The 27,910-nt window shown below is 41.7% G+C and overlaps 1 protein-coding gene across 2 annotated transcripts in view; it reads right to left on the bottom strand.

Annotated features, from left to right (window-relative positions):
* LOC309549045 (cytochrome P450 2K4-like) overlaps positions 1-27,910 on the bottom strand; it is a 76,623-nt gene that overhangs the window by 11,944 nt on the left and 36,769 nt on the right. For both annotated transcript variants that reach the window (XM_082249007.1, XM_082249006.1), the window contains exons 6-8: positions 26,653-26,829; positions 23,439-23,580; positions 22,821-23,005 (exon numbers count right to left, since the gene is read on the bottom strand). In XM_082249007.1, coding sequence (XP_082105133.1) covers positions 22,821-23,005; positions 23,439-23,580; positions 26,653-26,829 — 504 coding nt within the window. The remainder of the gene's footprint in view (positions 1-22,820; positions 23,006-23,438; positions 23,581-26,652; positions 26,830-27,910) is intronic.

Here is a 27,910-nt window from a genome sequence, read left to right as displayed (position 1 = left end):
TTCAATTTGCATACACTGCCTTGTTCCTGCAAGTAATTTTTTTGGGGATGGGCCCTGGTTGCCATATAAGCTAGGTACACCACTGTAAGATCCATATCCTGTTTAATGCCAATTGAGTAACTATCGCTTTTTAAGGGCCAGTCACTCTGAAAGGAACTTAGCAAGAACAAAAGACCATGCAAACTTTGCTACGTACCTTTTTTTATTTAATCCATTTTTATTACTGTTGTAATTGTCTAATTAGGAATATCTTGGATTGAATTCTGTAAATATTTTTCTTGCACAATTTTTTCTTTTCTTTCATTAAACAATATTTCCAAATCGAACAAACAAGTAAAGAATCCTTGGCTTTATGGGGGCTACTATATTTTAGACTCTGTTCATTCCTGTCTGGGTGTGACAACAAGTATCGCAGACATTGATTAGGCCTAGGTTCACATATCTGCATTTTGGGCAGGCTTTGTTTGCCTGGGCACGGCAGCCCATTCAAATGAAAAAACTTGATTTTTAAATTTTATTTTTTTGGGAATGTTATATAGCAGAAAGTGAAAAATATATATATTTTTTTCAGAATTGTCGCTCTTTTTTTGTTTATAGCGCAAAAAAATAAATAAATAAATAAATTGTACGGGTATTAAATACCACCAAAAGAAAGCTTTATTTGTGGGGAAAAAAGTACATCATTTTTTTTTAGGGTACAGCGTCGCAATTGTCAGTTAAAGTAACACAGTGCAGAATCGCGAAAAATGTCTAAATTAATCTGAACACGCCACATTTGGAGCAGTGAAGATTACCACACGCACCCAAACAGTGATCGTCCCACACATGTGAGGTATCATCGCAAACATCAGATCATGGTCAGTAATTCTTTTTTTTTTTTTACTATTTCTTTATTTGATTTTCCATATACAAAAAGGTTAATAAATATTACATAAAGCTTTTAAGTACACTTTAACATATAGCCCTCCTAATTTCCCCCCCCCCCTATTTTCCCAGAGTTTGCCCTTTTATTTAATTTCTTTCTCTCTTTTCTCTACTTCTCCTTTTCCCCCCTCCCTTCTTTCCTCGTAACCTGTTCAATACATATTGCTGCATATTTCCTCATTCTCTTAAATTCCCCCCATCTTTCCCATACATCCTGGCCACTTTTTGCGATTCGGCGCTGTGCGACTTTAACTGACGATTGCGCGGTCGTGCGACGCTGTACCCAAACGAAATTTACGTCCTTTTTTCCCACAAACAGAGCTTTCTTTTGGTGATATTTGATCACCTGTGCGATTTTTACTTTTTGCGCTATAAACATAAAAAGAGCGTTTATTTTGAAAAAATAACAATATTTTTAACATTTTTTTATATGAAATTCCCCCCCAAAAAAATGTAAAACTCAAAATTTTTTAAAATTTTTGGCCAATTTGTTTTCAGCTACCTATGTTTGGTAAAAAGAAATCACAATAAGCGTATTTTGATTGGTTTGCGCAAAAGTTATTGCGTTTACTAACTAAGGGAAAGATTTCTGTCATTTTTGGTGTTTTTTTTTTAACGCGTAATGGCGGCGATCTGCGTTTTTTTTTTTTGCGGGACTGCGACATTGCAGCGGACAGATCGGACCCTTGACTGACATTTTTGACACTTTTGGGGGTACCAATGACATATCTATAGTAATCAGTGCTATAAATATGCACTGTTACTGTAAAAATTACACTGGCAGGGAAGGGGTTAATTTTATTGGAGAGGGAGGGGTTAATGTATGCCTGGTGCTTACTAACGTGTGTGGGGGGAGGTGACTGAGTGACACAGGGACAGATCGCATGTTCAGCTATGCTGAACACTGCAATCTGTCACTCCTTGTCACTTAGGAGATCCGCCCGCTCTGTTTACACAAGCGGACGGATCTCCAAACTCGATTCCCCGATGATCGGGGAAGAGCAGCGGCGATCGCCGCCGCTCCTCCCCTGGCCCGACTCCCACTGTGACTGAAAACAGCGGGAGCGCGCCTACAGGGGGAGGAGTCCAGCGACGTAGGTCTACATCGCTGGATGGAATTGAGCCACTTTGCTGCAGTACGGTCAACGTGACCGGTCGGCAAGTGGTTAATAGCTTCTCACGAGCTCACAAAATATGGAAACAAAATTTGACAAATTTGACACGTGACCTCTCTCAGCCAACAGATGTTCACAATTCAACATTTAAAAATGCATGGACAAAAATTGTTACACCATGCACCAAGACTTGCTAGAAGTCCAGATTGTTTTTGGTAAAATAAACTTCTACTAAGTTAATTTATTTTAAGAATACATCACACCTGCACCATTTACTATGAGCTGAAATCAGTCTCAAGGAGATTTAATACATATGTATATAATTCCCCAAGATTAGAAAATAGACCGGTCATACTGCAGTTAGAATGATCTAAATTCAAATCTTGATCCTCTAAAGAAAATCTAATGGTTCAGTCAGATGTATATGGCAAGCAAATTGCCTATAGAAAATATAGAAATCTATACTTTACCAAAAACTTCAATGTCTTTTGCCTGGGATGTCACTTTTCAATAGCCCGCCAAATGTCTTCCATCAGTGTGTCAGAACTTCTTCAGAGCATCCTACTTCCTTCCTGCTCTTTCCAATTCTCTCCCGTCTCTAACTTACATTAAACTTTTATTCTTGGTAATGTGCATGTGGATTTTGTTTTCCACGTGAAAAACACGTCAGATGGGGCCTCATTCTCTATGTGGCTCTACCTCGCCATTATCAACAGGGGGCACTGTTTGTCTGTATAAAAATTTGGGGAAAATAGTTTGATTCAACTATTTTCTCCAAGATAACCTTCTGACCGAAGCCTTGGAGAGAAATCTAAATCTTAGTATGTTAGCTATCTTGCCAACTTACTGTCAAGAATACTGTATCTTGTACGATATATATTGCTTGAATAGGGTCTGAAACCACAGCAATTAACATTCCTTGAAAGTTAAGTAAATTAAAGTGAAATCCTTGTATACCAATTAGTTCTTTATGCAAAAAAGGAACTTGTATACATATCACCCTATTCTATATATTTGACGCTTATGCCTACTGTATTAATAATAATACACATATAATTCAAGGAGTACCTCCCCCCAAAATATAATGAATATCAGTTGAATATTATAAAAGAATACATATAAAATGTTCCTTGAACTTATCCAATTAAGTAGGCCTATGTGTATGCTTCATGTAATACAACGATACAATAATATTGTCGCTAATACATTCACTACAAATAATAATAATGTTTCCTCAAGCAATTTTTAAATGAGCCCTTAAAAAAAATGAAATATCCTGATCCCTTGTTCATTGTTGAAATCGAGACAAGAATGATATCACTCCCATTATAACCTAACCTGGCACCATGGCTAGTCCTTATCTTGGGGTGTTGTCTGGGCCCCTTTAATTTATTTGCCTGAGAAGGTCTTTGCTAAGACTCTTAACATTTTCTGTAAGAATTTTTACCCAAGGACAATTAACTTACATTCACCTCATGAGTGACAAAAATGGCTGCCAGGATGCCCATGTAACAATATGTAAAATAATAATATGTATGGGCCTCATATAATTCCCTTTAGCCTCAATAGCTCTGACAGTCTAGTGGTTATCTTTTGATGTCTAAATTATGTTTAGAATTTCAGATTTCACAGGGTTGATCTTCAAATTTGGAAGTTCTCCATATCTTTTCATTTCTTTGAATAAATTTGGTAGTGGTATTCCGCTACCTTGTGTTCTTCATGTCCAATCATCACCCCCCATATCCCCGTTATTTCATGTAGTTGCCAGTAGTGGTTCCAATGACAACACAAATAGGAGGGGAGAGAGCGGACACCCTTGTCTTGTCCCATTGTACCCCTTTAAAAGTCCCCTTCGCCGCCCCCTCTTTCTTTTCCAAATTCAAATAACTGGGACGTGGGTACCTCTATCCTAAGTATCCTATATGTAATTATCTTTGGAGCTTGTCTCTTACTAGTATACTATACTATACTATAAATATACAGTGCCTTGCGAAAGTATTCGGCCCCCTTGAACTTTGCGACCTTTTGCCACATTTCAGGCTTTAAACATAAAGATATAAAACTGTAATTTTTTGTGAAGAATCAACAACAAGTGGGACACAATCATGAAGTTGAACGAAATTTATTGGATATTCCAAACTTTGTTTACAAATAAAAAACTGAAAAATTGGGTGTGCAAAATTATTCAGCCCCTTTACTTTCAGTGCAGCAAACTCTCTCCAGAAGTTTAGTGAGGATCTCTGAATGATCCAATGTTGACCTAAATGACTAATGATGATAAATAGAATCCACCTGTGTGTAATAAAGTCTCTGTATAAATGCACCTGCACTGTAATAGTCTCAGAGTAGTGCCATCTTAAGAGCATTAAAGGGCCCCGGGCAATGCAATGCACTGGGGCCCTGCCTACACAATCACCCACAAGAATACAAATTTCGAATTATTGATAAGGTGATATTTATTGGTACAGCAGTGCCAGGCTAATGACAGCTTCCAAGTTGGGCAACTGGGTCCAGTGAACACACACACACGGATGGGAGTCAGACTCGACTGTCCTGTGTGTGCCTGTTCCCATGGAGGCGGACAGGCATTCCTGCAGTTGTGGACTCCCCCCTCCATGGCCCAAGTGGCTTGACAGCAGCGCAGGGCCGACAGGCGCTTGCCACCTGCTAAGGTTCGTGGCAGGATGCACACAGGAATCGGGGCTAAAGCTTGGTTGGGGCTAGGTCGCTGCCCAGCGTGCCCATTCAGTAAGATGGCCCTGTCTCAGAGGTCCGTTTAAAGCACAGAGAGCATCATGAAGAACAAGGAACACACCAGGCAGGTCCGAGATACTGTTGTGGAGAAGTTTAAATCCGGATTTGGATACAAAAAGATTTCCCAAGCTTTAAACATCCCAAGGAGCACTGTGCAAGCGATATTATTGAAATGGAAGGATTATCAGACCACTGCAAATCTACGAAGACCTGGCCGTCCCTCTAAACCAGGGGTGTCAAACTCCATTTCATCGCGGGCCGCATCAGCATTATGGTTTCCCTCAAGGGGCCGGTTATATCTGTAGGATTAGATGTCCAGAGCACCCCACGCCCCCTTACACCCCTACATGAGATGTCAAGAGCCCCCTCCTACCATCAGAAGTCAAGAGTTTTGCACCCTTCCTTACATCACAATGCACCCCCTTTCCTTGTGCTGCTACCAAGAAGAAAATGCAGGTGGATCTGAGAAGAAGTGAAGGGTCTGGAGGAGAACCAGAGGAGGGCTGGTGTAACGCTCCTGCGTTTTTATAGTAGGCTGGATTTGCAGCTGCAGAATCTCCACTCAGTAGTCATGTAGAGATGTGTTGAATAACCAGATCCAACTCTCCAGACTCATCACTGTGGGCCCGTCAGCTTCAGCATACAGATATACACACACTCAATAAGATGTTCCTGGAGTGATAGGATGTATATGATAGTATGAAGGTGATGTGCTGAAGGGACAGGTGAGAACAGTGGCAGAGATGGTAAGCACTTGATAGAAATGTTCAGGAGAGTATTAGATGGTATTTAGGTAGAATGCAGATAGGTTAGTAATCGAGTATGGTAACTGGTGGTAAGGACAGCAGATGACAAATACAGGATAGGCTAACCCAGTGCAAGGATAGATGGTAGTAGACTCAAGAGCTAGCAATCTATGTAACAGTGCAGATGATAGAATTAGTATGCATAGATAGTAACAGTCCTTAATGTGCAGAGGTAGGTAGTGTAAGTTAGGTTATGGAGGATTCCCCTGTGGGGTACTTATCACTAGTAAGGTTTAGTAAGTAGAGGGGTCCAGTAGTGAGGGAGTGATCCGGTAGCGAGATACGGGGATCAGTAGCGAGGTTCCGGTCTGTTCCAGGTAAAAGCAAATAGCTGGAGGTTCCGGCAGCGAGACAAGCTTGTAAGCATGTAGACACACAGGCACAGGGACGGATAGGAGCAGAGAGTGAAAGCAGTAAGCCAAGAGTGATCCGGTAGCGAGATACGGGATCAGTAATGAAACTAGTTCAGGTAGCGAGATACAGGAGCGAGTGACATCAAGTATGGCTGCTTCGCAGACGGCCTGAACGAACTAACCATGCGGTTAGAACGAACAACGTGAGAGAGAACGCCGGCGGTTGAAATAGCCGCTCAGAGCGGCGCTCGGCGATGACGTCATCCGTCTTAAAGGTGTATGCGTACCACCTAATTAGAAAGGTGGGACGCATATTGAAAGGAAATGGAAATTAAGGGTACCAGAGGTACCAGAATCTTACAGTACCCCCCCCTTAAGGCCGGCTCCGGAAGGCCTATCGCACTGGTTTCTCCGGGTATTTCGAATGAAACCTTCGTATAAGCCTAGGTGCGTGAACATCAGAGGTATCCAACCAGGTGTCGTCTTGGGGTCCATAGTTCTTCCATCTTATGAGATACTGGAGTCTTCCTCTGTGGATACGAGAATCCAAAATCTCCTTAATCTCATATTCTTCTCCGCCTTCAACTTGTACTGGAGGTGGAGGCAAGATGGTAGGCCTTATTCCTTGGTTAGGAACATGGGGTTTCAGTAGCGACACATGGAAGATGGGATGGATCTTGAGATCTGCCGGTAAGGTGAGCTGTACTGCAGCTTTCCCAATAAGTTTCTTAATTGGGAAGGGTCCCAGAAATAAAGGTCCAAGCTTTTTGCTATGGATCTTTAACCTTAAATTTTTTGTCGATAGCCAAACGAGGTCCCCAATAGCATACTGAGGAGAAGGTCTTCTACGAAGGTCGTAGTACCTTTTTTGTTGACTATGAGCGTGTGAGATAGTGGTATTAAGTAAACCCAGAGAGTTTTTTATTTGAGTAAGATAGTCCGAGGCTACTGGGTTACTTGATGGTAGGATGCGTGGTGGAAGAAGTGTGGGATGAAACCCATAGTTCAAGTAGAACGGACTTTGCTTAGTAGTACTGTGGGTTTCGTTGTTATAAGCAAATTCCGCCAGAGGGAGAAGGTCCACCCAATCATCCTGTAGGTATGATGTGTAGCAACGCAGATATTGTTCTATACACTGGTTGACTCTTTCAGTCTGTCCGTTGGTCTGAGGGTGGTAGGGTGAAGAGAGCTTTCGCTCAATCCATAATATTTGACAAAGAGCTTGCCAAAATTTGGAGATGAACTGAGAACCACGGTCGGATAAAAGAGTCTTTGGAATTCCATGTAACTTGAACACGTTTCATCAGTAGTTCCGCTGTTTGTTTAGATGAAGGTAGTCTACGGATAGCGATGAAATGTGCCATCTTTGTCAGGTGGTCCACTGACACTAGAATGGTATTAAATCCTTTAGATGGTGGTAGTTCTACTATAAAGTCTAAGGACACAACTTCCCATGGAACCTGGGGTATTGGTAGACTGCAGAGTAGACCAGATGGTTTTGTAGTGTCAATTTTGGACCTTGCACAGATGTCACATGAAGAAACAAATTTTTGTATAGACGTCTTCATATCAGGCCACCAAAACTGCCTGGTAAGCAAATTAAGGGTTTTCGTAATACCCATATGTCCTGCCATGGGCACATCATGTGATAACTCCAAGATCTTGGTGCGCATAGTAGGGGGTATGTAGAGTTTGTCGTTGTATTAGAGGAAGCCTTCTGCATCAGTACTTAGTTGTGGTGGAGGTGAATCCAATCCTATACTGTGCAAAATCTCTTCGTTCAGGGAACGAACAACCCCAATAATACATTCATAGGGTATTATAGGAATAGAAGGGATTTCGGCGCAGTTATCTTCGGTTAATCGTGATAGCGCATCCGCTTTTTTATTTTTGTCTGCAGGCGTGTAGGTCACTAGGAAGTTGAATCTTAGGAAGAATAATGACCATCGTACCTGCCGGTGGGAGAGAGTTTTGTTAGTCTGGAGGTATTGAAGGTTTTTGTGATCTGTATATATGAGTATTGGTAACTGGGTACCTTCAAGTAGATGTCGCCAATTCTCCAGTGCCAGTTTTATGGCAAGCAACTCTTTTTCACCCACTGGGTAATTCACCTCTGGGCTGCTTAGTGATTTTGAGAAGAAAGCAACTGGGTGGAGTGGTGAAGCATTTGTTGGTCGTTGGGAGAGAACTGCTCCTACTGCCATATTTGACGCATCTACCTCTAGAATATATTGGAGGGATGGGTCTGGATGGCGTAGTATGGGAGCAGAAGTAAAGCTTGATTTTAACAAGCAGAAAGCTCGATTTGCTTCTTCTGACCATTTGAATGGTTTCTTTATACTTGTCAGTTGTGTGAGAGGTCTCACAATAGCAGAAAAGTTCTTGATGAACTTCCTATAGAAGTTTGAAAATCCAAGGAATCGCTGTAATGCCTTACGAGTTGTTGGTATAGGCCAGTCCAGAATACAGGATATCTTGCTCATATCCATCTTAATTCCGGTTTTGGATATGATGTATCCTAGGAATAATATTTCTTCTTTATGAAATAGGCATTTTTTTAATTTCACGTATAGATTGTGTGCGAGTAATCTGGATAACACAAGTCTTACATGTTTTATATGTTCAGACAGAGATCGAGAATAGATAAGTATATCGTCCAGATATACTACAACACAGACATCAAGTAAGTCTCTAAAGATGTCGTTTATGAACCTCTGGAAAGCTGCGGGAGCATTACACAACCCGAATGGCATCACAAGATATTCGAATAATCCGTATCTGGTTCTGAATGCTGTTTTCCACTCATCTCCGTCACGGATTCGGATTAGGTTGTATGCCCCTTTTAGGTCCAATTTAGAGAAGTAAGTAGCCCCACGCACTTGTTCGATGAGTTCAGGGATGAGCGGTAAAGGATAGCGATCCTTTATCGTAATCGTATTTAATTGCCTATAATCGATAATAGGCCTAAGACTTGAATCCTTATTGCGGACAAAGAAAAGTCCTGCAGCTGTGGAAGAAGTAGAGGGTCTAATGAACCCTTTTTTCAAATTCTCATCTAAGTATTCCTTGAGATGAGAAAAGTTCATCCTGTGAAAGAGGATAAACATGACCGAAAGGCAATTTGCTGTTAGGGAGTAGATCGATAGTGCAATCATAATCCCTATGGGGAGGCAACACTTGAGCATTTTTCTCAAGGAATACTTCGGACAGATCCTGATAGCATAATGGTGCAATCTCATCTGACACCACAGACAGGATCTTTCCAGAAGATGGGAGGTTACACGTAATCTCGCAATAGTGAGAAGGGAAAGTTAAAGTCCGTCAGTTTCAATCTATGATTGGTTGATGTGTGTGTAACCAAGGAAGTCCCAAAATAATGGGATAATGGGGTGAAGGTAGTATATCAAAAGTGGTGGTCTCCATATGAGACTCGTTAGCAGTGACAAGGAGTGCTTGTGTCTGGTTGGTGATTGGACCAGAAGATAGCGGCATACCGTTAATGAAACTAACAGAAACAGGTTTAGGTTTTGAAATAATAGGTATTTTATTTAAGGTAACAAAACATGTATCAATATAGTTCCCACAAGATCCTGTGTCGATCATAGCCTTGGTGGTAATCCTAGTCTGGTCCCACTGTAATGTTAGATGAACAAAGAGATAGGGGTTAGAAAAGGAAGTCGTTAATCCTCCTAGCAAGACATGTGAACACTCACCCTCTTTTTTGCAGACAAGGGGACAGACGCTCATCAAATGATCCAGGGATGCGCAGTACATGCAGAGGTTTCTGGATCTTCTTCTGGCTCGTTCAGTAGTTGATAAAGGTGGGCGTATGGTTCCTACCTCCATGGGAGTAGGGTCAACGGCCGAAATCCGAGAAGGACTGGACAATGGCATTCCCATTTTCTCAGCCTTTCTTTCACGCAGTCGCCTGTCGATGTTGATACTGAGTTGTATTAAGGCATCCAAGGTGCCAGGTAAATCCGCTCGGGCGAGCTCGTCTTTAACAGCTTCTGATAACCCGAGTCTGAATTGAGTTCACAGAGATGTATCATTCCACCCTGAATCAAGGGTCCATCTTTTGAACTCTGCTACAAAGTCTTCTACAGGTCTCCTACCTTGTTTTAAAGCCCTCAATTGAATGTCAGCAGTACTCTGCCTATTGGGGTCTTCATATAAGCTAGCGAGTTCCGCTAGGAATAAAGAATAGGAGTTGAGAAGCTGATTATTTTTCTCAAAGAGAGAGTCTGCCCAGGCCCGTGGATCACCCGTTAAGTATGAAATAACGGTATAGACTTTAATTTGATCAGTAGGGTATGTACGAGGTTTTAACAAAAAAAGCAATTGACATGCGTTTTTGAATTCACAAAATTTTTTCCGATCACCTGTAAACACTAGAGGAGGGTTTATTTTAGGTTCAGGGGGCTGAGCAGCAGTAAGCCGTGAAAGACGGGTTACCTGCTGTGTCAGAGTTTGATTTTCTTCTTTTACTTCAGTAAGAGCAAGTATTAATGCATTTACTTGTTGTGGTAATTGTGGTAATTCTGCTGAATCCATTTTTTGGGTTCGTTCAATCTGTAACGCTCCTGCGTTTTTGTAGTAGGCTGGATTTGCAGCTGCAGAATCTCCACTCAGTAGTCATGTAGAGATGTGTTGAATAACCAGATCCAACTCTCCAGACTCATCACTGTGGGCCCGTCAGCTTCAGCATACAGATATACACACACTCAATAAGATGTTCCTGGAGTGATAGGATGTATATGATAGTATGAAGGTGATGTGCTGAAGGGACAGGTGTGAACAGTGACAGAGATGGTAAGCACTTGATAGAAATGTTCAGGAGAGTATTAGATGGTATTTAGGTAGAATGCAGATAGGTTAGTAATCGAGTATGGTAACAGGTGGTAAGGACAGCAGATGACAAATACAGGATAGGCTAACCCAGTGCAAGGATAGATGGTAGTAGACTCAAGAGCTAGCAATCTATGTAACAGTGCAGATGATAGAATTAGTATGCATAGATAGTAACAGTCCTTAATGTGCAGAGGTAGGTAGTGTAAGTTAGGTTATGGAGGATTCCCCTGTGGGGTACTTATCACTAGTAAGGTTAGTAGTAGAGGGGTCCAGTAGTGAGGGAGTGATCCGGTAGCGAGATACAGGGATCAGTAGCGAGGTTCCGGTCTGTTCCAGGTAAAAGCAAATAGCTGGAGGTTCCGGCAGCGAGAAAAGCTTGTAAGCATGTAGACACACAGGCACAGGGACGGATAGGAGCAGAGAGTGAAAGCAGTAAGCCAAGAGTGATCCGGTAGCGAGATACGGGACCAGTAATGAAACTAGTTCAGGTAGCGAGATACAGGAGCGAGTGACATCAAGTATGGCTGCTTCGCAGACGGCTTGAACGAACTAACCATGCGGTTAGAACGAACAACGTGAGAGAGAACGCCGGCGGTTGAAATAGCCGCTCAGAGCGGCGCTCGGCGATGACGTCATCCGTCTTAAAGGTGTATGCGTACCACCTAATTAGAAAGGTGGGACGCATATTGAAAGGAAATGGAAATTAAGGGTACCAGAGGTACCAGAATCTTACAGCTGGAGTCAGCTTCCAGAGTCTGCTGAATGCTGAGACTAGGGGAGGGAGAGGCAAGGTGGTGTTACGGCTGCACAGACAGGTGCAGAATCTGTAGGAGGCGTTCTGCCCTCCTCTCTGATGTGAACTGCTGAGAACAGGTGGTGCAGGATCTAGCAAAGGAGTTCTATCCTCTCTGCTGCCGACTACAGAGACAAGGTGGAGGCAGAGACAAGGGGGGTGCCGCAGCTGCAGGAGAGGTGCGAGGGCCACATGAAATAGCCTGGGGGGCGGCATTCGGCCTGTGGGCCTTGTGTTTGACACCTGTGCTCTAAACTTTCAGCTCATACAAGGAGAAGACTGATCAGAGATGCAGCCAAGAGGCCCATGATCACTCTGGATGAACTGCAGAGATCTACAGCTGAGGTGGGAGACTCTGTCCATAGGACAACAATCAGTCGTATACTGCACAAATCTGGCCTTTATGGAAGAGTGGCAAGAAGAAAGCCATTTCTTAAAGATATCCATAAAAAGTGTCGTTTAAACTTTGCCACAAGCCACCTGGGAGACACACCAAACATGTGGAGGAAGGTGCTCTGGTCAGATGAAACCAAAATCGAACTTTTTGGCAACAATGCAAAACGTTATGTTTGGCGTAAAAGCAACACAGCTCATCACCCTGAACACACCATCCCCACTGTCAAACATGGTGGTGGTAGCATCATGGTTTGGGCCTGCTTTTCTTCAGCAGGAACAGGGAAGATGGTTAAAATTGATGGGAAGATGGATGGAGCCAAATACAAGACCATTCTGGAAGAAAACCTGATGGAGTCTGCAAAAGACCTGAGACTGGGACGGAGATTTGTCTTCCAATAAGACAATGATCCAAAACATAAAGCAAAATCTACAATGGAATGGTTCACAAATAAACATATCCAGGTGTCAGAATGGCCAAGTCAAAGTCCAGACCTGAATCCAATCGAGAATCTGTGGAAAGAACTGAAAACTGCTGTTCAAAAACGCTCTCCATCCTACCTCACTGAGCTTGAGCTGTTTTGCAAGGAGGAATGGGCAAATATTTCAGTCTCTCGACGTGCAAAACTGATAGAGACATACCCCAAGCGACTTACAGCTGTAATTGCAGCAAAAGGTGGCGCTACAAAGTATTAACTTAAGGGGGCTGAATCATTTTGCACACCCAATTTTTCAGTTTTTTATTTGTTAAAAAAGTTTGAAATATCCAATAAATTTCGTTCCACTTCATGATTGTGTCCCACTTGTTGTTGATTCTTCACAAAAAATTACAGTTTTATATATTTATGTTTGAAGCCTGAAAGTTGGCAAAAGGTCGCAAAGTTCAAGGGGGCCGAATACTTTCGCAAAGCACTGTAATAGCGTCGGGGAAGTAACTAGAGAGTGATTTACCACTCCTGCTGAACAAGGGAGTATTGCTTTACATAGATATCCTTCCTATTCCTTTGCAATAGACAGCCTGTTGATTTGTGGATGGCTGACCTCTCCCCTCCAGCAGCTCCTGCAGTACTCCCTGCCGGCTCCTAAGGTGTTCCGCCTCGGTAGGTTAGCGACTTCTGTCAAGTCTGACCGGGGACAGCCAAGTACCATCAAGTCCCGCAAGAAATTGCAGAGTCTCTCCGCAGTCCTTTGGTCTTGGTGTCTCAGGTCAGCAGGCCGTCCTCTCTCTCCTCCCATGAGGCTTTGGACTCCTTCACCCACAGCCACACAGGGTCTGCCGATACAGCTCTCCTCGCTGGTGCCTTACTCACCATCACAGGTGACAGAATCACTTAACAACCACCACCGGCCAGCCTCATACCGCAGGGGATTTGAGGTTAGCTCCTGCTTTACATGTGTGGGATAGGGTCTCTTGGCGTTCATAGAACGAGCTCTGTGCTGGCGCCATCAACAGGCCCCCCCATGATGGGCAGTAATGCTAGCACTAGACTTCCTCTGTAAATCTAAAGTGGTAACCTGTAAAAGCTTTTAAAGTGTCACCTATGTATTGTAAAATTGACGTCGTTTGTCGTAAGTACAAATTTGTTGATAGTAAAATTTACGTTGTTAAAGCGTGACATGCTTGGTATCTATTTACTCAACCTAACTTTTATATTTTACAAAAAAATTGGTTTGATTGTGTTTTTTTGCTTTAAAAAAAAAAATTCAAAAAAATTTATTTTTTCCCCAAAAATTTTGTTTGAAAAACCACTGCGCAAATACTGTGTGACATAAGAAATTGCAAAATCCACTAATTTGTTCTCTAGGGACTCTGCTTTAAAAATATATAATATTTGGGGGTTCTAAGTAATTTTCTAGTAAAAATAAATGATTATTACATGTAAACAAAAATTTCCAGAAAAGAACTGGTCTGGAAGTGGTTATACGCTAAGTTTTGGAAATAGACAGCTGCACGCCAAAAGGCGTTTAATGCTTAAGCATTCATTCATTACATTGGCAAGAGCAAATTAATATTTTGGCCAATAGAATCCATTAACTCTCAACAGCTTGACATGCCAAAGTGCTCCTAAATGCGTGTGCAATACATGGCTTTAGAGGCATTTTTGAAGCAATTTTTTTACCTGCCAGGAGTAAAAGACGTTCAGAGGAGAAAATCAAATGCCCTGTGTGCATGAGGTCTCAAAGTTTGACATTGGTACAGAAGGTGCTGTGTTTCTGGTAAAAAATATAGTGAAGGCTACTTTTTGTGTTTGTAAAGGGTTAACTGAAGGGTTATTTGACTCCAGTGGTGATCACTTTCAGTCTGTTGGTGCTTAGGCTGTTGTTCAGCAAGCTGGAAAATCTCTGTGCAGGCTTAGAGCAATCTTCACATTTTGGTGGCAATGGTGGTATCTGAGCCATCTTCACACCCCAATCCAAGCAATCCTGTATAGATAATAGAGAGAGCTGGGAACACTTCACCACTCTAATGCAGGAAACCTTTTACCAAACACACCCATCATAGACTCCTAGCTATCTCTCACATACACTGTTGTATTAAAGGATTAAAGTGGTGAAAACCACAGTTTTTTTTTTTGTTAATCCCGAAAGGCAATGTCATAATGTGCTAGTATACATTGCATACTAGAACATTATGTGAAACTTACCTTAGAGCGAAGCCCTTCAGCAGCACGCTGTCACCACTGAAGGCGCTTCCATTTTCACCTGGTCTTTCTTTTGGGTTCGTGGACTCCAGCTGTGTGAGTGGCCGGAACCACGATAATGTTACTCGCATGCATATGCATGGGAGCCACCGTTCATGGCACAGGACTTTGAAGGAACGGCACGGTATGTTGTTCCTTCAGAGCGCATGGCTGGCTGCATCAAATAAAAATATCTCCTGAACGGTACATGTTTATGAGATATTTACTGTACCACTGTACCTATAGGTATGCCTTACTATAGTCATTCCTATAGGTAAAAGTCATGTATGGGAGTTTACTCCCACTTTATTTATAAAAAAAATACTCACAGCCACTAGCACCAACAGTAAAATGTTGTAACGCTCCTGCGTTTTTATTGTAAGTTGGATTTGCAGCTGCAGAATCTCCACTCAGTAGTCATGTAGAGATGTGTTGGAATACCAGATCCAACTCTCCAGACTCATCACTGTGGGCCTGTCTGCTTCAGCATACAGATATACACACACTCAATAAGATGTTCCTGGAGTGATAGGATGTATATGATAGTATGGAGGTGATGTGCTGAAGGGACAGGTGTGAGCAGTGACAGTAATGGTAAACACTTGATAGTAATGTTCAGGAGAGTAGTAGATGGTAATAGGTACAATGCAGATAGGTTAGTAATCAAGTATGGTAACAGGTGGTAAGGACAGCAGATGACATATACAGGATAGACTAACCCAGTGCAAGGATAGATGGTAGTAGACTCAAGAGCTAGCAATCTATGTAACAGTGCAGATGGTAGAATTAGTATGCATAGTAACAGTCCTTAATGTGCAGAAGATGATAGTGTAAGTTAGTTATGAAGGATTCCCCTGTGGGGTACTTATCACTTAGTAAGGTTTAGTAAGTAGAGGGGTCCAGTAGTGAGGGAGTGATCCGGTAGCGAGATACGGGATCAGAAGCGAGGTTCCGGTCTGTTCCAGGTAAAGGCAAATAGCTGGAGGTTCCGACAGCAAGACAAGGCTTGTAAGCATGTAGGCACACATTGAACGAACAACGTGAGAGAGAACGCCGGCGATTGAAATAGCCGCTCAGCGGCGCTCAGTGATGACGTCATCCGTCTTAAAGGTGTATGCATTCCACCTAACTAGAAAGGTGGGACGCAATTTTTGAAAGGAAAATGGTAAATAAGGGTACCAAAGGTACCAGAATCTTACAGTACCCCCCCCTTAAGGCCGGCTCCGGAAGGCCTATAGCAGTGCTTTCTCTGGGTATTTCGAGTGAAACCTTCGTATAAGCCTAGGTGCGTGAACATCAGAGGTATCCAACCAGGTGTCGTCTTGGGGTCCATAGTTCTTCCATCTTATGAGATATTGGAGTCTTCCTCTTTGGATACGAGAATCCAAAATCTCCTTAATCTCATATTCTTCTCCGCCATCAACTTGTACTGGAGGTGGAGGCAAGATGGTAGGCCTTATTCCTTGGTTAGGAACATGTGGCTTCAGTAGCGACACATGAAAGTTGGGATGTATTTTGAGATCTGCCGGTAAGGTGAGTTGCACTGCAGCTTTTCCAATGAGTTTCTTAATTGGGAAGGGTCCCAGAAATAAAGGTCCAAGCTTTTTGCTAGGGATCTTTAATCTTAAATTTTTTGTCGATAGCCAAACGAGGTCCCCAATAGCATATTGCGGAGAAGGTCTTCTACGAAGGTCGTAGTACCTTTTTTGTTGACTATGAGCGTGTGAGATGGTGGTATTAAGTAAACCCAGAGAGTCTTTTATTTGGGTAAGATAATCCGAGGCTACTGGGTTACTTGATGGTAGGATGCGTGGTGGAAGAAGTGTGGGATGAAACCCATAGTTCAAGTAGAACGGACTTTGCTTAGTAGTACTGTGGGTTGCGTTGTTATAAGCAAATTCCGCCAGAGGGAGGAGGTCCACCCAATCATCCTGTAGGTATGATGTGTAGCAACGCAGATATTGTTCTATACACTGGTTGACTCTTTCAGTTTGTCCGTTGGTCTGAGGGTGGTAGGAAGAAGTGAGCTTTCGCTCAATCCGTAGTATTTGACATAGAGCATGCCAAAATTTGGAGATGAACTGTGAACCACGGTCGGATAAAAGAGTCTTTGGAATTCCATGTAACTTGAACACATGTTTCATCAGTAGTTCCGCTGTTTGTTTAGATGAAGGTAGTCTGCGAATAGCAATGAAATGTGCCATCTTTGTCAGATGGTCCACTGACACTAGAATGGTATTAAATCCTTTGGAAGGTGGTAGTTCTACTATAAAGTCTAAGGACACAACTTCCCATGGGACCTGGGGTATTGGTAGACTGCAGAGTAGACCAGATGGTTTTGTAGTGTCAATTTTGGACCTTGCACAGATGTCACATGAAGAAACAAATTTTTGTACAGACGTCTTCATATCAGGCCACCAAAACTGCCTGGTAAGCAAATTAAGGGTTTTCGTCATACCCATATGTCCTGCCATGGGCACATCATGTGATAATTTCAAGATCTTGGTGCGCATAGTAGGGGGTATGTAGAGTTTATCGTGGTAATAGAGGAAGCCTTCTGCATCAGTACTTAGTTGTGGTGGAGGTGAATCCAATCCTATACTGTGCAAAATCTCTTCCTTCAGGGAACGAACAACACCAATAATACGTTCATAGGGTATTATAGGAATAGAAGGGATTTCGGCGCAGTTATCTTCGGTTAATCGTGATAGCGCATCCGCTTTTTTATTTTTGTCTGCAGGCGTGTAGGTCACTAGGAAGTTGAATCTTAGGAAGAATAATGACCATCGTACCTGCCGGTGGGAAAGAGTTTTGTTAGTCTGGAGGTATTGAAGGTTTTTATGATCTGTATATATGAGTATTGGTAATTGGGTACCTTCAAGTAGATGTCGCCAATTCTCCAGTGCCAGTTTTATGGCAAGCAACTCCTTTTCACCCACTGGGTAATTCACCTCTGGGCTGCTTAGTGATTTTGAGAAGAAAGCAACTGGGTGGAGTGGTGAAGTATTTGTTGGTCGTTGGGAGAGAACTGCTCCTACTGCCATATTTGAAGCATCTACCTCCAGAATATATTGGAGGGATGGGTCTGGATGGCGTAGTATGGGAGCAGAAGTAAAGCTTGATTTTAACAAGCGGAAAGCTCCATTTGCTTCTTCTGACCATTTGAATGGTTTCTTTATACTTGTAAGTTGTGTGAGAGGTCTCACAATAGCAGAGAAGTTCTTGATGAACTTCCTATAGAAGTTTGAAAATCCAAGGAATCGCTGTAATGCCTTACGAGTTGTTGGTATAGACCAATCCAGAATACAGGATATCTTGCTCATATCCATCTTGATTCCGGTTTTGGATATGATGTATCCTAGGAATAATATTTCTTCTTTATGAAATAGGCATTTTTTTAATTTCACGTATAGATTGTGTGCGAGTGATCTGGATAATACAAGTCTTACATGTTTTATATGTTCAGACAGAGATCGAGAATAGATAAGTATATCGTCCAGATATACCACAACACAGACATCAAGTAAGTCTCTAAAGATGTCGTTTATGAACCTTTGAAAAGCTGCGGGAGCATTACACAACCCGAATGGCATCACAAGATATTCGAATAATCCGTATCTGGTTCTGAATGCTGTTTTCCACTCATCTCCGTCACGGATTCGGATTAGGTTGTATGCCCCTTTTAGGTCCAATTTAGAGAAGTAAGTAGCCCCACGCACTTGTTCAATGAGTTCAGGGATGAGCGGTAAAGGATAGCGATCCTTTATTGTAATGGTATTTAATTGCCTATAATCGATAATAGGCCTAAGACTTAAATCCTTATTGCGGACAAAGAAAAGTCCTGCAGCTGTGGAAGAAGTAGAGGGTCTGATGAACCCTTTTGTCAAATTCTCATCCAAGTATTCCTTGAGATGAGAGAGTTCATCCTGTGAAAGAGGATAAACATGACCGAAAGGCAATTTGCTGTTAGGGAGTAGATCGATAGTGTAGCAAGGAATACTTCGGACAGATCCTGATAGCATAGTGGTGCAATCTCGTCTGACACCACAGACAGGATCTTTCCATAAGATGGGAGGTTACACGTAATCTCACAATAGTGAGAAAGGAAAGTTAAAGTCCGTCTTTTCCAATCTATGATTGGTTGATGTGTGTGTAACCAGGGGAGTCCCAAAATAATGGGAAAATGGGGTGAAGATAGTATATCAAAGGAGGTGGTCTCCATATGAGACTCGTTAGCAGTGACAAGGAGTGCTTGGGTCTGGTTGGTGATTGGACCAGAAGATAGCGGCATACCGTTAATGAAACTAACAGAAACAGGTTTAGGTTTTGAAATAATAGGTATTTTATTTAAGGTAACAAAACGTGTATCGATATAGTTCCCACAAGATCCTGTGTCGATCATAGCCTTGGTGGTAATCCTAGTCTGGTCCCACTGTAATGTTAAATGAACAACGAGATAAGGTTTAGAAAAGGAAGTCGTTAATCCCCCTAGCAAGACATGTGAACACTCACCCTCTTTTTTGCGGACAAGGGGACAGACGCTTATCGAATGATCCGGGGATGCGCAGTACATGCAGAGATTACTGGATCTTCTCCTGGCTCGTTCAGTAGTTGATAAAGGTGGGCGTATGGTTCCTACCTCCATAGGAGTAGGGTCAATGGCCGAAATCCGAGAAGGACTAGACAATGGCATTCCCATTTTTTCAGCCTTTCTTTCTCGCAGTCGCCTGTCAATGTTGATACTGAGTTGTATTAAGGCATCCAAAGTGCCAGGTAAATCCGCTCGGGCGAGCTTGTCTTTAACGGCTTCTGACAACCCGAGTCTGAACTGAGTTCGCAGAGATGTATCATTCCACCCTGAATCAAGGGTCCATCTTTTGAACTCTGCTACAAAGTCTTCTACAGGTCTCCTTCCTTGTTTTAAAGCCCTCAATTGGATATCAGCAGTACTCTGCCTATTGGGGTCATCATATAAACTAGCGAGTTCCGCTAGGAATAAAGGATAGGAGTTGAGAAGCTGATCATTTTTCTCAAAGAGAGAGTCTGCCCAGGCCCGTGGATCACCCGTTAAGTATGAAATGACGGTACAGACTTTAATTTGATCAGTAGGGTAAGTACACGGTTTTAGCAAAAAAAGCAATTGACATGCGTTTTTGAATTCACAAAATTTTTTCCGATCACCTGTAAACACTAGAGGAGGGTTTATTTTGGGTTCAGGGGGCTGAGCAGCAGTAAGCTGGGAAAGACGGGTTACCTGCTGTCTCAGAGTCTGATTTTCTTCTTTTACTTCAGTAAGAGCAAGTATTAATGCATTTACTTGTTGTTTTAATTGTGTCACTTGAGTGGGTAATTCTGCTGAATCCATTTTTTTATGGTTCGTTCAATCTGTAACGCTCCTGCGTTTTTATTGTAAGCTGGATTTGCAGCTGCAGAATCTCCACTCAGTAGTCATGTAGAGATGTGTTGGAATACCAGATCCAACTCTCCAGACTCATCACTGTGGGCCTGTCTGCTTCAGCATACAGATATACACACACTCAATAAGATGTTCCTGGAGTGATAGGATGTATATGATAGTATGGAGGTGATGTGCTGAAGGGACAGGTGTGAGCAGTGACAGTAATGGTAAACACTTGATAGTAATGTTCAGGAGAGTAGTAGATGGTAATAGGTAGAATGCAGATAGGTTAGTAATCAAGTATGGTAACAGGTGGTAAGGACAGCAGATGACATATACAGGATAGACTAACCCAGTGCAAGGATAGATGGTAGTAGACTCAAGAGCTAGCAATCTATGTAACAGTGCAGATGGTAGAATTAGTATGCATAGATAGTAACAGTCCTTAATGTGCAGAAGATGATAGTGTAAGTTAGTTATGAAGGATTCCCCTGTGGGGTACTTATCACTTAGTAAGGTTTAGTAAGTAGAGGGGTCCAGTAGTGAGGGAATGATCCGGTAGCGAGATACGGGATCAGAAGCGAGGTTCCGGTCTGTTCCAGGTAAAGGCAAATAGCTGGAGGTTCCGACAGCAAGACAAGGCTTGTAAGCATGTAGGCACACATTGATCGATCAACGTGAGAGAGAACGCCGGCGATTGAAATAGCCGCTCAGCGGCGCTCAGTGATGACGTCATCCGTCTTAAAGGTGTATGCGTTCCACCTAACTAGAAAGGTGGGACGCAATGTTTGAAAGGAAAATGGTAAATAAGGGTACCAAAGGTACCAGAATCTTACAAATGTAAACCTTCCCTGGAAGCTTCACTGTAATTGGTGTGTAGCTACATTGCCTACAATGAGGGTTTTGTTGTAGCAAGTTATTTAGCCTGCCCAGGCTAGGAAGGAGTTATCTGGGAGTGGACTCCTTTCCCATGCTTTTTGGGCCCTGCCTCCCTGCCTTGTGATTATTTAGAGAGGGTAAAGGCCCACCGCCACTGCCGCCATGTAAAGTAAACTGAGAAGGGGCTGCTATGCTATGTAGTCCCATGGAGCACCGGAACCCCAGAGGAATCTGCCAGTCTTGGAGGACACCATAGATGGACGTGTACCTTGTTAAGTTATGCCTGGGCAACCTAAGCTTTGACAGTTAGGGAAGGGATTGAGTTATGTTTGTATGAGCATTGCCCTGAAAGAGAGTTATCAGTAAAGTTCTTGAAAAACGTTCGAAGCCTGGTCTAAAGTTATTCATGGGGTGCATGGTAACATATGGTGTATCAAAGAAGAGGGCCTGTGAAGCACATATTGAGTACGAAATAAGGGCACTACAAAAGTGAACTAGTTGGACGCGTGATATCTGGCAAAGGAATTCCTCCTTAGTGGTCGGTTCCCCCAAAGTAACCAGGACATAACACATGGTATGGAGACTCCTGTACCTAGCCGCATAGTACAGGAGAGTGAAGACGTTAGGGGAAGAGACCCTATTCTGTCACAAGGAGTGAGGGGGCAGGGGTACACTGGACTGGTGGAGAGGGCCTAGGCTCAGCAGTGTCCCTCCTAAATGCCACGTACATGGAGCAAGGGTGTGTACTAACACAGGACAGCACATTTCACAGAAGAACTCTGTATGTTATACTACTGCACATGGTGTACAGCTCATCTCTTAGCCGTGTTACCGCCATGATGTTTGGCTTTCACATAAATGTGGCATCTCCTGGTCCAGGGCATTGATGAGTGAGTACATGAGAAAGGTACCTACACTTGCTGGGGGAGTAGGCCCTGCCCACAAGTGATACAGCATACAGAGAGGGGGTAAGCCCAGAAGCCCCTTACCAATAAAGATGTAAGAACAGCGGTGCACACTGGGTCTAAGGAACCACCCATTGTTCACCAGAGCATCCAGGTTGCAGCCCTCAGTTACATTTGGAGTGGCAAGGGTGAAATGAAGCATGGTAAAAAAATGTGAAGATCGAGATCAAACAGGTAAAAGGTGAATAAAAAGGTTTAGCGAGAACCATGCAGAGGTTGTATATGAGTATCCGAACTGAAACAGAGATCAAGAGTACAGGGATAGTTAGGGAGGTCTTTGCTCAGGCAACGCACAAATGCACAAACCCCCCTAGGCTTCTGGGACACACCATAGGTCCCAGAAGACTACGGGACCATTCACAAAGCACAGCGCCCCTCGCCACAAGGTTTCCTTTACCTGAGATGCCAGGGTCTGCACCCAAAGCCAATAGAAGAATTGGCTCAGGTGAGGACATCGCTGGATCCCTGGACAGGTAAGTGTCCTTATATTAAAAGTCAGCAGCTACAGTATTTGTAGCTGCTAACTTTCACTTTCAATTTCAATTGGGGAGCCTGGAGCTCCTTTTTAACAGGTCAAGAAGTGAGTTGAAACCTGTCAAACATTGCCTCAAGGACCAATACAAACATTTCAGAAGTGTTTTATCTCCCCAAGCCTATCCAAGACTCAACAAAAAAAAAGTTTGGTCTGGAGTTAGTCAAATTGGCCGAAAGCATGACAACATGCTGTTTTTTTTCCAGGCAGAAAACTTTAGTCTGTGCCACTCAATTCAGGATACACCTTTGTTTTTTTTTCCCTCTATATAAGTAACACCTGGCTTCAGTAGCTATGGGGGTGCTCAAGAGTTGTCAACAAATGCCTTTACATTTTTTATTCTATTGATGAATGAAGGATAAAAAGTAATACTTACTTTGGGTATAAAGAATCCTTTCAAAGTCACATCCTGAGTAGTGGCATGCGGAACACTTGTTGGCACGATATTACCAAACCTTTGGATTTCATGGATAACAGCATCAGTATACGGCATTTCTTTTCGGTGTATCAGGCAAGGATGTCCGGAACCAATGACTTTTTCAATTTCCTTTTGAACATTTTCTGGTATTAAAAGAAAGGCACACTGGTTTACTTAGGGGTTTTCCTGTTTTCTCTTAAGATATATCTAGTCTCTTCTCAACCTTCTTGTTAGTTAAAAGGTAACAAAGCCATTTCAGCAGCATTTTAGTGACAGATAGGTGTTAACCATAAATGGATTTCTCAGTTTCCTATAGTTTTAACCTGTCCAAATAAAAATATGGAATCTCTCCCTCCTAAATTAACATTTAAGAGTGTTAGCTTTAGAACTCTCAGCAATGGCATTAATGTTCCATATTCATTATCAGGTGACATGCATCATGGACAAATTACCTTTAACTCAGTCATATGGCCTAAGCAGTTGTTTGGGAGTTGTCATATAATTGGGAAGATTGAGGTGAATGTTTATTACCGCAGTGATGCTCAAAGAAAACAGCACAGAAAAGGAATCGCTTACTTTGTATCTCTGGGTATTTCATCATTAGCAGGAGGCCCCATCGGAGAGTGGTGGAGGTTGTTTCCATCCCAGCAGCAAACAAGTCCATCACCAGAACTGTTAGATTTGTATCATTGAAATATAACTCTGGGTTTGGTTTTTCCTGAAATTCATACAATTCAGAGTACTTTAGCTGTTATATACAGGACTGGATTTCTATCACTAGGGATTGAAGACTCACAATCTTTGGGTTGCAAAGCATTCCTATTCCTGATAATATCTCGGATTGATGAGGGTGTAGAAATTGCCACCATCCCATATATCTCAATAAGCTTAAGAAAGTAAAGGGCACCTCCTCTAGGTTAGGGATTTTGAAGGCAATAATACATAAAATGATATTAAAAAAATAATTATTTATTGATTCATAGAAGAAAAAAAAAAAAGACATTCACAATATTTACAGGGAATGGACATTCCCTCCTTCTGTGGACCTTCTGGTCTAACTATTCGGAAATCTCATTTTTTGGGGTTTTCCTGGCTGGGTGAAAATCAACACCACTACCTTAGTTTTTGATACTTATCTGTGATTTTATTGTCTTCACTTCTATCATGTATATATTATGAATGTCTTTTTCTTTTCTATGAATCAATAAATAATTAATTTTTTATTATAATTTTATGTATTATTTCCTTCAAAATCTCTAACCTAGAGGAGATGTCCTTTACTTTCTTAAGCATTCCCACTTCTGCCACATCTCTATGTTAGGATCACCTCTTACACAGAATTGTCTTGTTTATTGGCCCCAACCTGATTTAGAATTTTGTAACAATATGCATATAAGGTTATAAGGGATGACTGTATACTTATTGGTAATGAGAAAAAAAAATGTGGCAAGTAACTACCCATGTTGTTACCAAGGACCTAAACTGTGGAGGCTGTCCCCAAAAATGGAAGCTGAGAGAAAAGGATTGGTCACAAGAATTGCACATGGTCACCCTGTAGCTGATCTTTTCCCTGTAGTCCCGGTCCACAACTGACAGGGAGAGGAGCAGAGTGTAGTTATGCTGTGTAGGCTGTTGTCCTTGTGTGTGTTAACAGAGGGACACTCAGAGGGACACTCACAGCTGCAATTGTAGACTGTAGCCTGCTGGGTCCACCCACAACCAGTGTTAATTTGATGTCAAATTTTGATTTTGATTTAATTTTAGTCACAGTCTTTTGACTAAAATGTCATTTTAGTTTTAGCCCTATTTTAGCCTCTTGACTAAAAGGTCATTTTGGTTTTAGTCCTATTTTAGTAATCTGAATTGTTTTAGTTGTATTTTAGTTGACTAAAATCTCCAATAAATTTTAGTCAACTAAAATCTACATTTTAGACAACATTATTTAAGCATTTCTCTAGAATTTCCAAACTCATTGTTTACTCCTGAAATAAAAAAATCTATAAACAGGCTATTATTATTATTATACAGGATTTATATAGCGCCAACAGTTTGCGCAGCACTTTACAATATGAGGGAAGACAATACAGTTACAATACAGTTCAAAACAGGAGGAACTATTTATGGTATTAATGTTTGAACATGCACTACAGACACAGATTTAGCCATAACCGAAATTCATAAGCAAACACAAATATTGCTTTTTGACAAACAGAAGTACAACTTTAAAATATATAAAAAAAAAAACAAAAACATTAAATTCTGTTGGCAGTAATGCTCATATTACCTGAATATATTACCAACATTAAATATTGAAAATATAGAAAATATGTATATATATACAGTATATATATATATATATATATATATATATATATATATATATTTTTTTTTTTTTTTTCAGCAGCTTGGTAGATGCCCCCTACTTATTCTTATGTGGTAAGGCAGTGTCAGTTTTGACGCCAAATTCGATTCAGTTTTAGTCATAGTCTTTGGACTAAAATGCCATTTTAGTTTTAGTTATACTTTAGTCATCTGAATTTTTTTTACAAAAAAATTAAAAATCAGGCTAACTTAAGACTTTTTTTTTTTTTTCTTAATTAATGAAAGTTTTTTTTCCCAAAAAACTAGTTTGAAAAATTGCTGCACAAATACCATGTGACATAAAAGGTTGCAATGACCATTTTATTCCCTAGGGTCTCTGCTAAAAAAACATATATAATGTTTAAGGCTTCTGAGTAATTTTCTAGCAAAAAAATCATGATTTTTACATGTAGGAGAGGAGTGCCAGAATAGGCTTGAGCTGGAAGTGGTTAAAAAAAAATGTAAAAACTAATTTAAAAAAAAACTGGAAAATAATAATTTAAAAAAAATTGTAAAAAAAAAATTAATTAAATTAAAGGCAAATTAACATGGGTTCCCTGGTCTTTACTGTGTGAATGAGGTGTCTGTTTGTCCGGCAGGAGACGTCTGTTACTCTATGTAGATACAGCGGCTGTATGAACACAGTTATGGGTGTAGAGGTGACCCTGAATGCACACTGTCAATGTATGGGGCCATATACCTTTATCCACACACCTATCATATGGGGACCCGAGGCTGTGTTTGTACAGCTGCTGCATCCCCATAGCATAGCATAGGCTGCCTGCACACAGCAATACCGATATTTAAAAATAAATAAATCAAAAACACCGATTCACACTGTACAGGCCACAGCACCTTTGTGCATGAGCCTCACTTACACATAGAACTTTTTTCTTTTTTTTTTGTTCCAAACACACACAGAACTTTTTATTAACTCAATACAACTTTTTCTTTTACATTAAGTCCCCGTTCACACTAAGGCGACCTGTGAGGCGACCTGGTCGCCTCACAGGTCGCCGTAGGTCGCCTCCCATAGGGAAGCTGCGGACCCGTTCTAATAGGAGCGACACAAGTCGCTCCGACTTAGAAAAAGGGTCCGGAGCTTCTTTGGGGCGACCTGGAGGCGACCGCCATAGACTTCAATGTTATGGTCGCGGTGCGAAGTAGCGTCGCTTGTATGTGAACGGGGCCTTAGGAGGACATTTGTAAGCTATGTTATGTTTGTTTTCACTAATAATGATTTTATTGTATTTTTAGTGAAAATGTTTTGATATGTTTGGGGATGGAGCCCTATCAGGTAGGATGTACCATCAGGTAGGATGTACCCTGTCAGGTAGGATATCACCACCAGTTAATCTTGTCCCCCTTTACAACTTTCATGAAAATGAGCAGGTAGAAAAAAGTAGGTTCTGTATAAAATGACAAATACCTCCTTTTGTTTGACAAGGAAGACATCAATGAAGTTCCTCTGATCATTGACATCCAGGTGATTCCTCTGCTTGGTGAAGGTTTCTCTGATAAAAGACTTTAATTCCTCAGTATTTTGATTGACTTCTCTGTGACTCCCAGGTAGCCATCGGACCAGAGATGGAAATGCATTGTACAACTAAAAGAAGAAACATGCAGGTAAAAGGTAAGTAACCATATTCTATGAATGGAAAAAGTCACAACATTTTAGGTTTATGAAGTCTACCTGTATGTATTTTTTAATGCAAGCAGTGTAAATATCTGAATTTTAGCTAGTATGAACCTCTTGCAGTCCAATAACAACATTACTGGAGTGCGAGAGGAGAAAGCAGTACACAGAGTCACTATGTTCATGTGATGACAAGAAGTAGAATGATAGGAAACGGGAGCAGAGAGATGAGCTCACAGGCCCCAGGTCCAGGACAACATGGTCTTAGAAGAAGTGGGTCAAATGATGCTGGTGATCAGATTGAGGACATCTAGTGACAGAAAGAAGTACTGCCAAGCCAATTTCTGGATTAAAACTGAATGTTGCAGGAAAAACAGATTTTTGTGATTTTATCTTCACTGGTTGATTCATTTTACTCATGTTTATTTATGTCTGGAATTCTGCTTTAAAAGAAGAATAAAGGGAAGAACAAAAAGTGGTGCCAGCTTTGCAATGGTAGAATCATGACCGATTTCCTTCGAGATTATTTGTTCCATCTGAATGCCATTCTGTATTGGCTCTATGCAAATATCATGTGAAAATATCTCTGATCACAACGGCAGATCACATTTCCTTTTTTCTATATGCTGGGTGTTATTCTCAGTAGAGATGAGTGAACTAGTTTTAGATTGTGGGTGAACCCAGAAATCCCAGACCTAGCAGTGAACCCCATTGAAGTCTATGGTAGGCGCAAATGCCATTTTGTTAAAGTATAAGTTCACCTTTTGGAACATGTTACATGTTCCACCTGATTTTAGGGTGGAACATGTAGCATGTATCCCGTGCTGCATCCGCTGCCTGCTTCCCCTCCCTGGGGCAGCAGTACAGGGAGAAGTTCCCCGTACTAGCTGTCACTTTTTGAAAACAGCGCGGCTGTACTGGGCTCCACCCACACGGCCGCGTCATTCACTCACAGAATGAACTACAAGTCCCAACATCCTTAGTGGCTGTCAGCTTATAGTTCTTAATGAACTACCACGGCGCTGTGGTAGTTAATTGAGTCTTCCTGTCG

The sequence above is a fragment of the Pelophylax lessonae genome (genome assembly GCF_965119305.1).
Source record: "Pelophylax lessonae genome assembly, chromosome: 3".
Taxonomy (NCBI): Eukaryota; Metazoa; Chordata; class Amphibia; order Anura; family Ranidae; genus Pelophylax; species Pelophylax lessonae.
The sequence above is the reverse complement of the archived record's forward strand: the minus strand, read 5'-3'. Positions and strand labels throughout refer to the sequence as shown.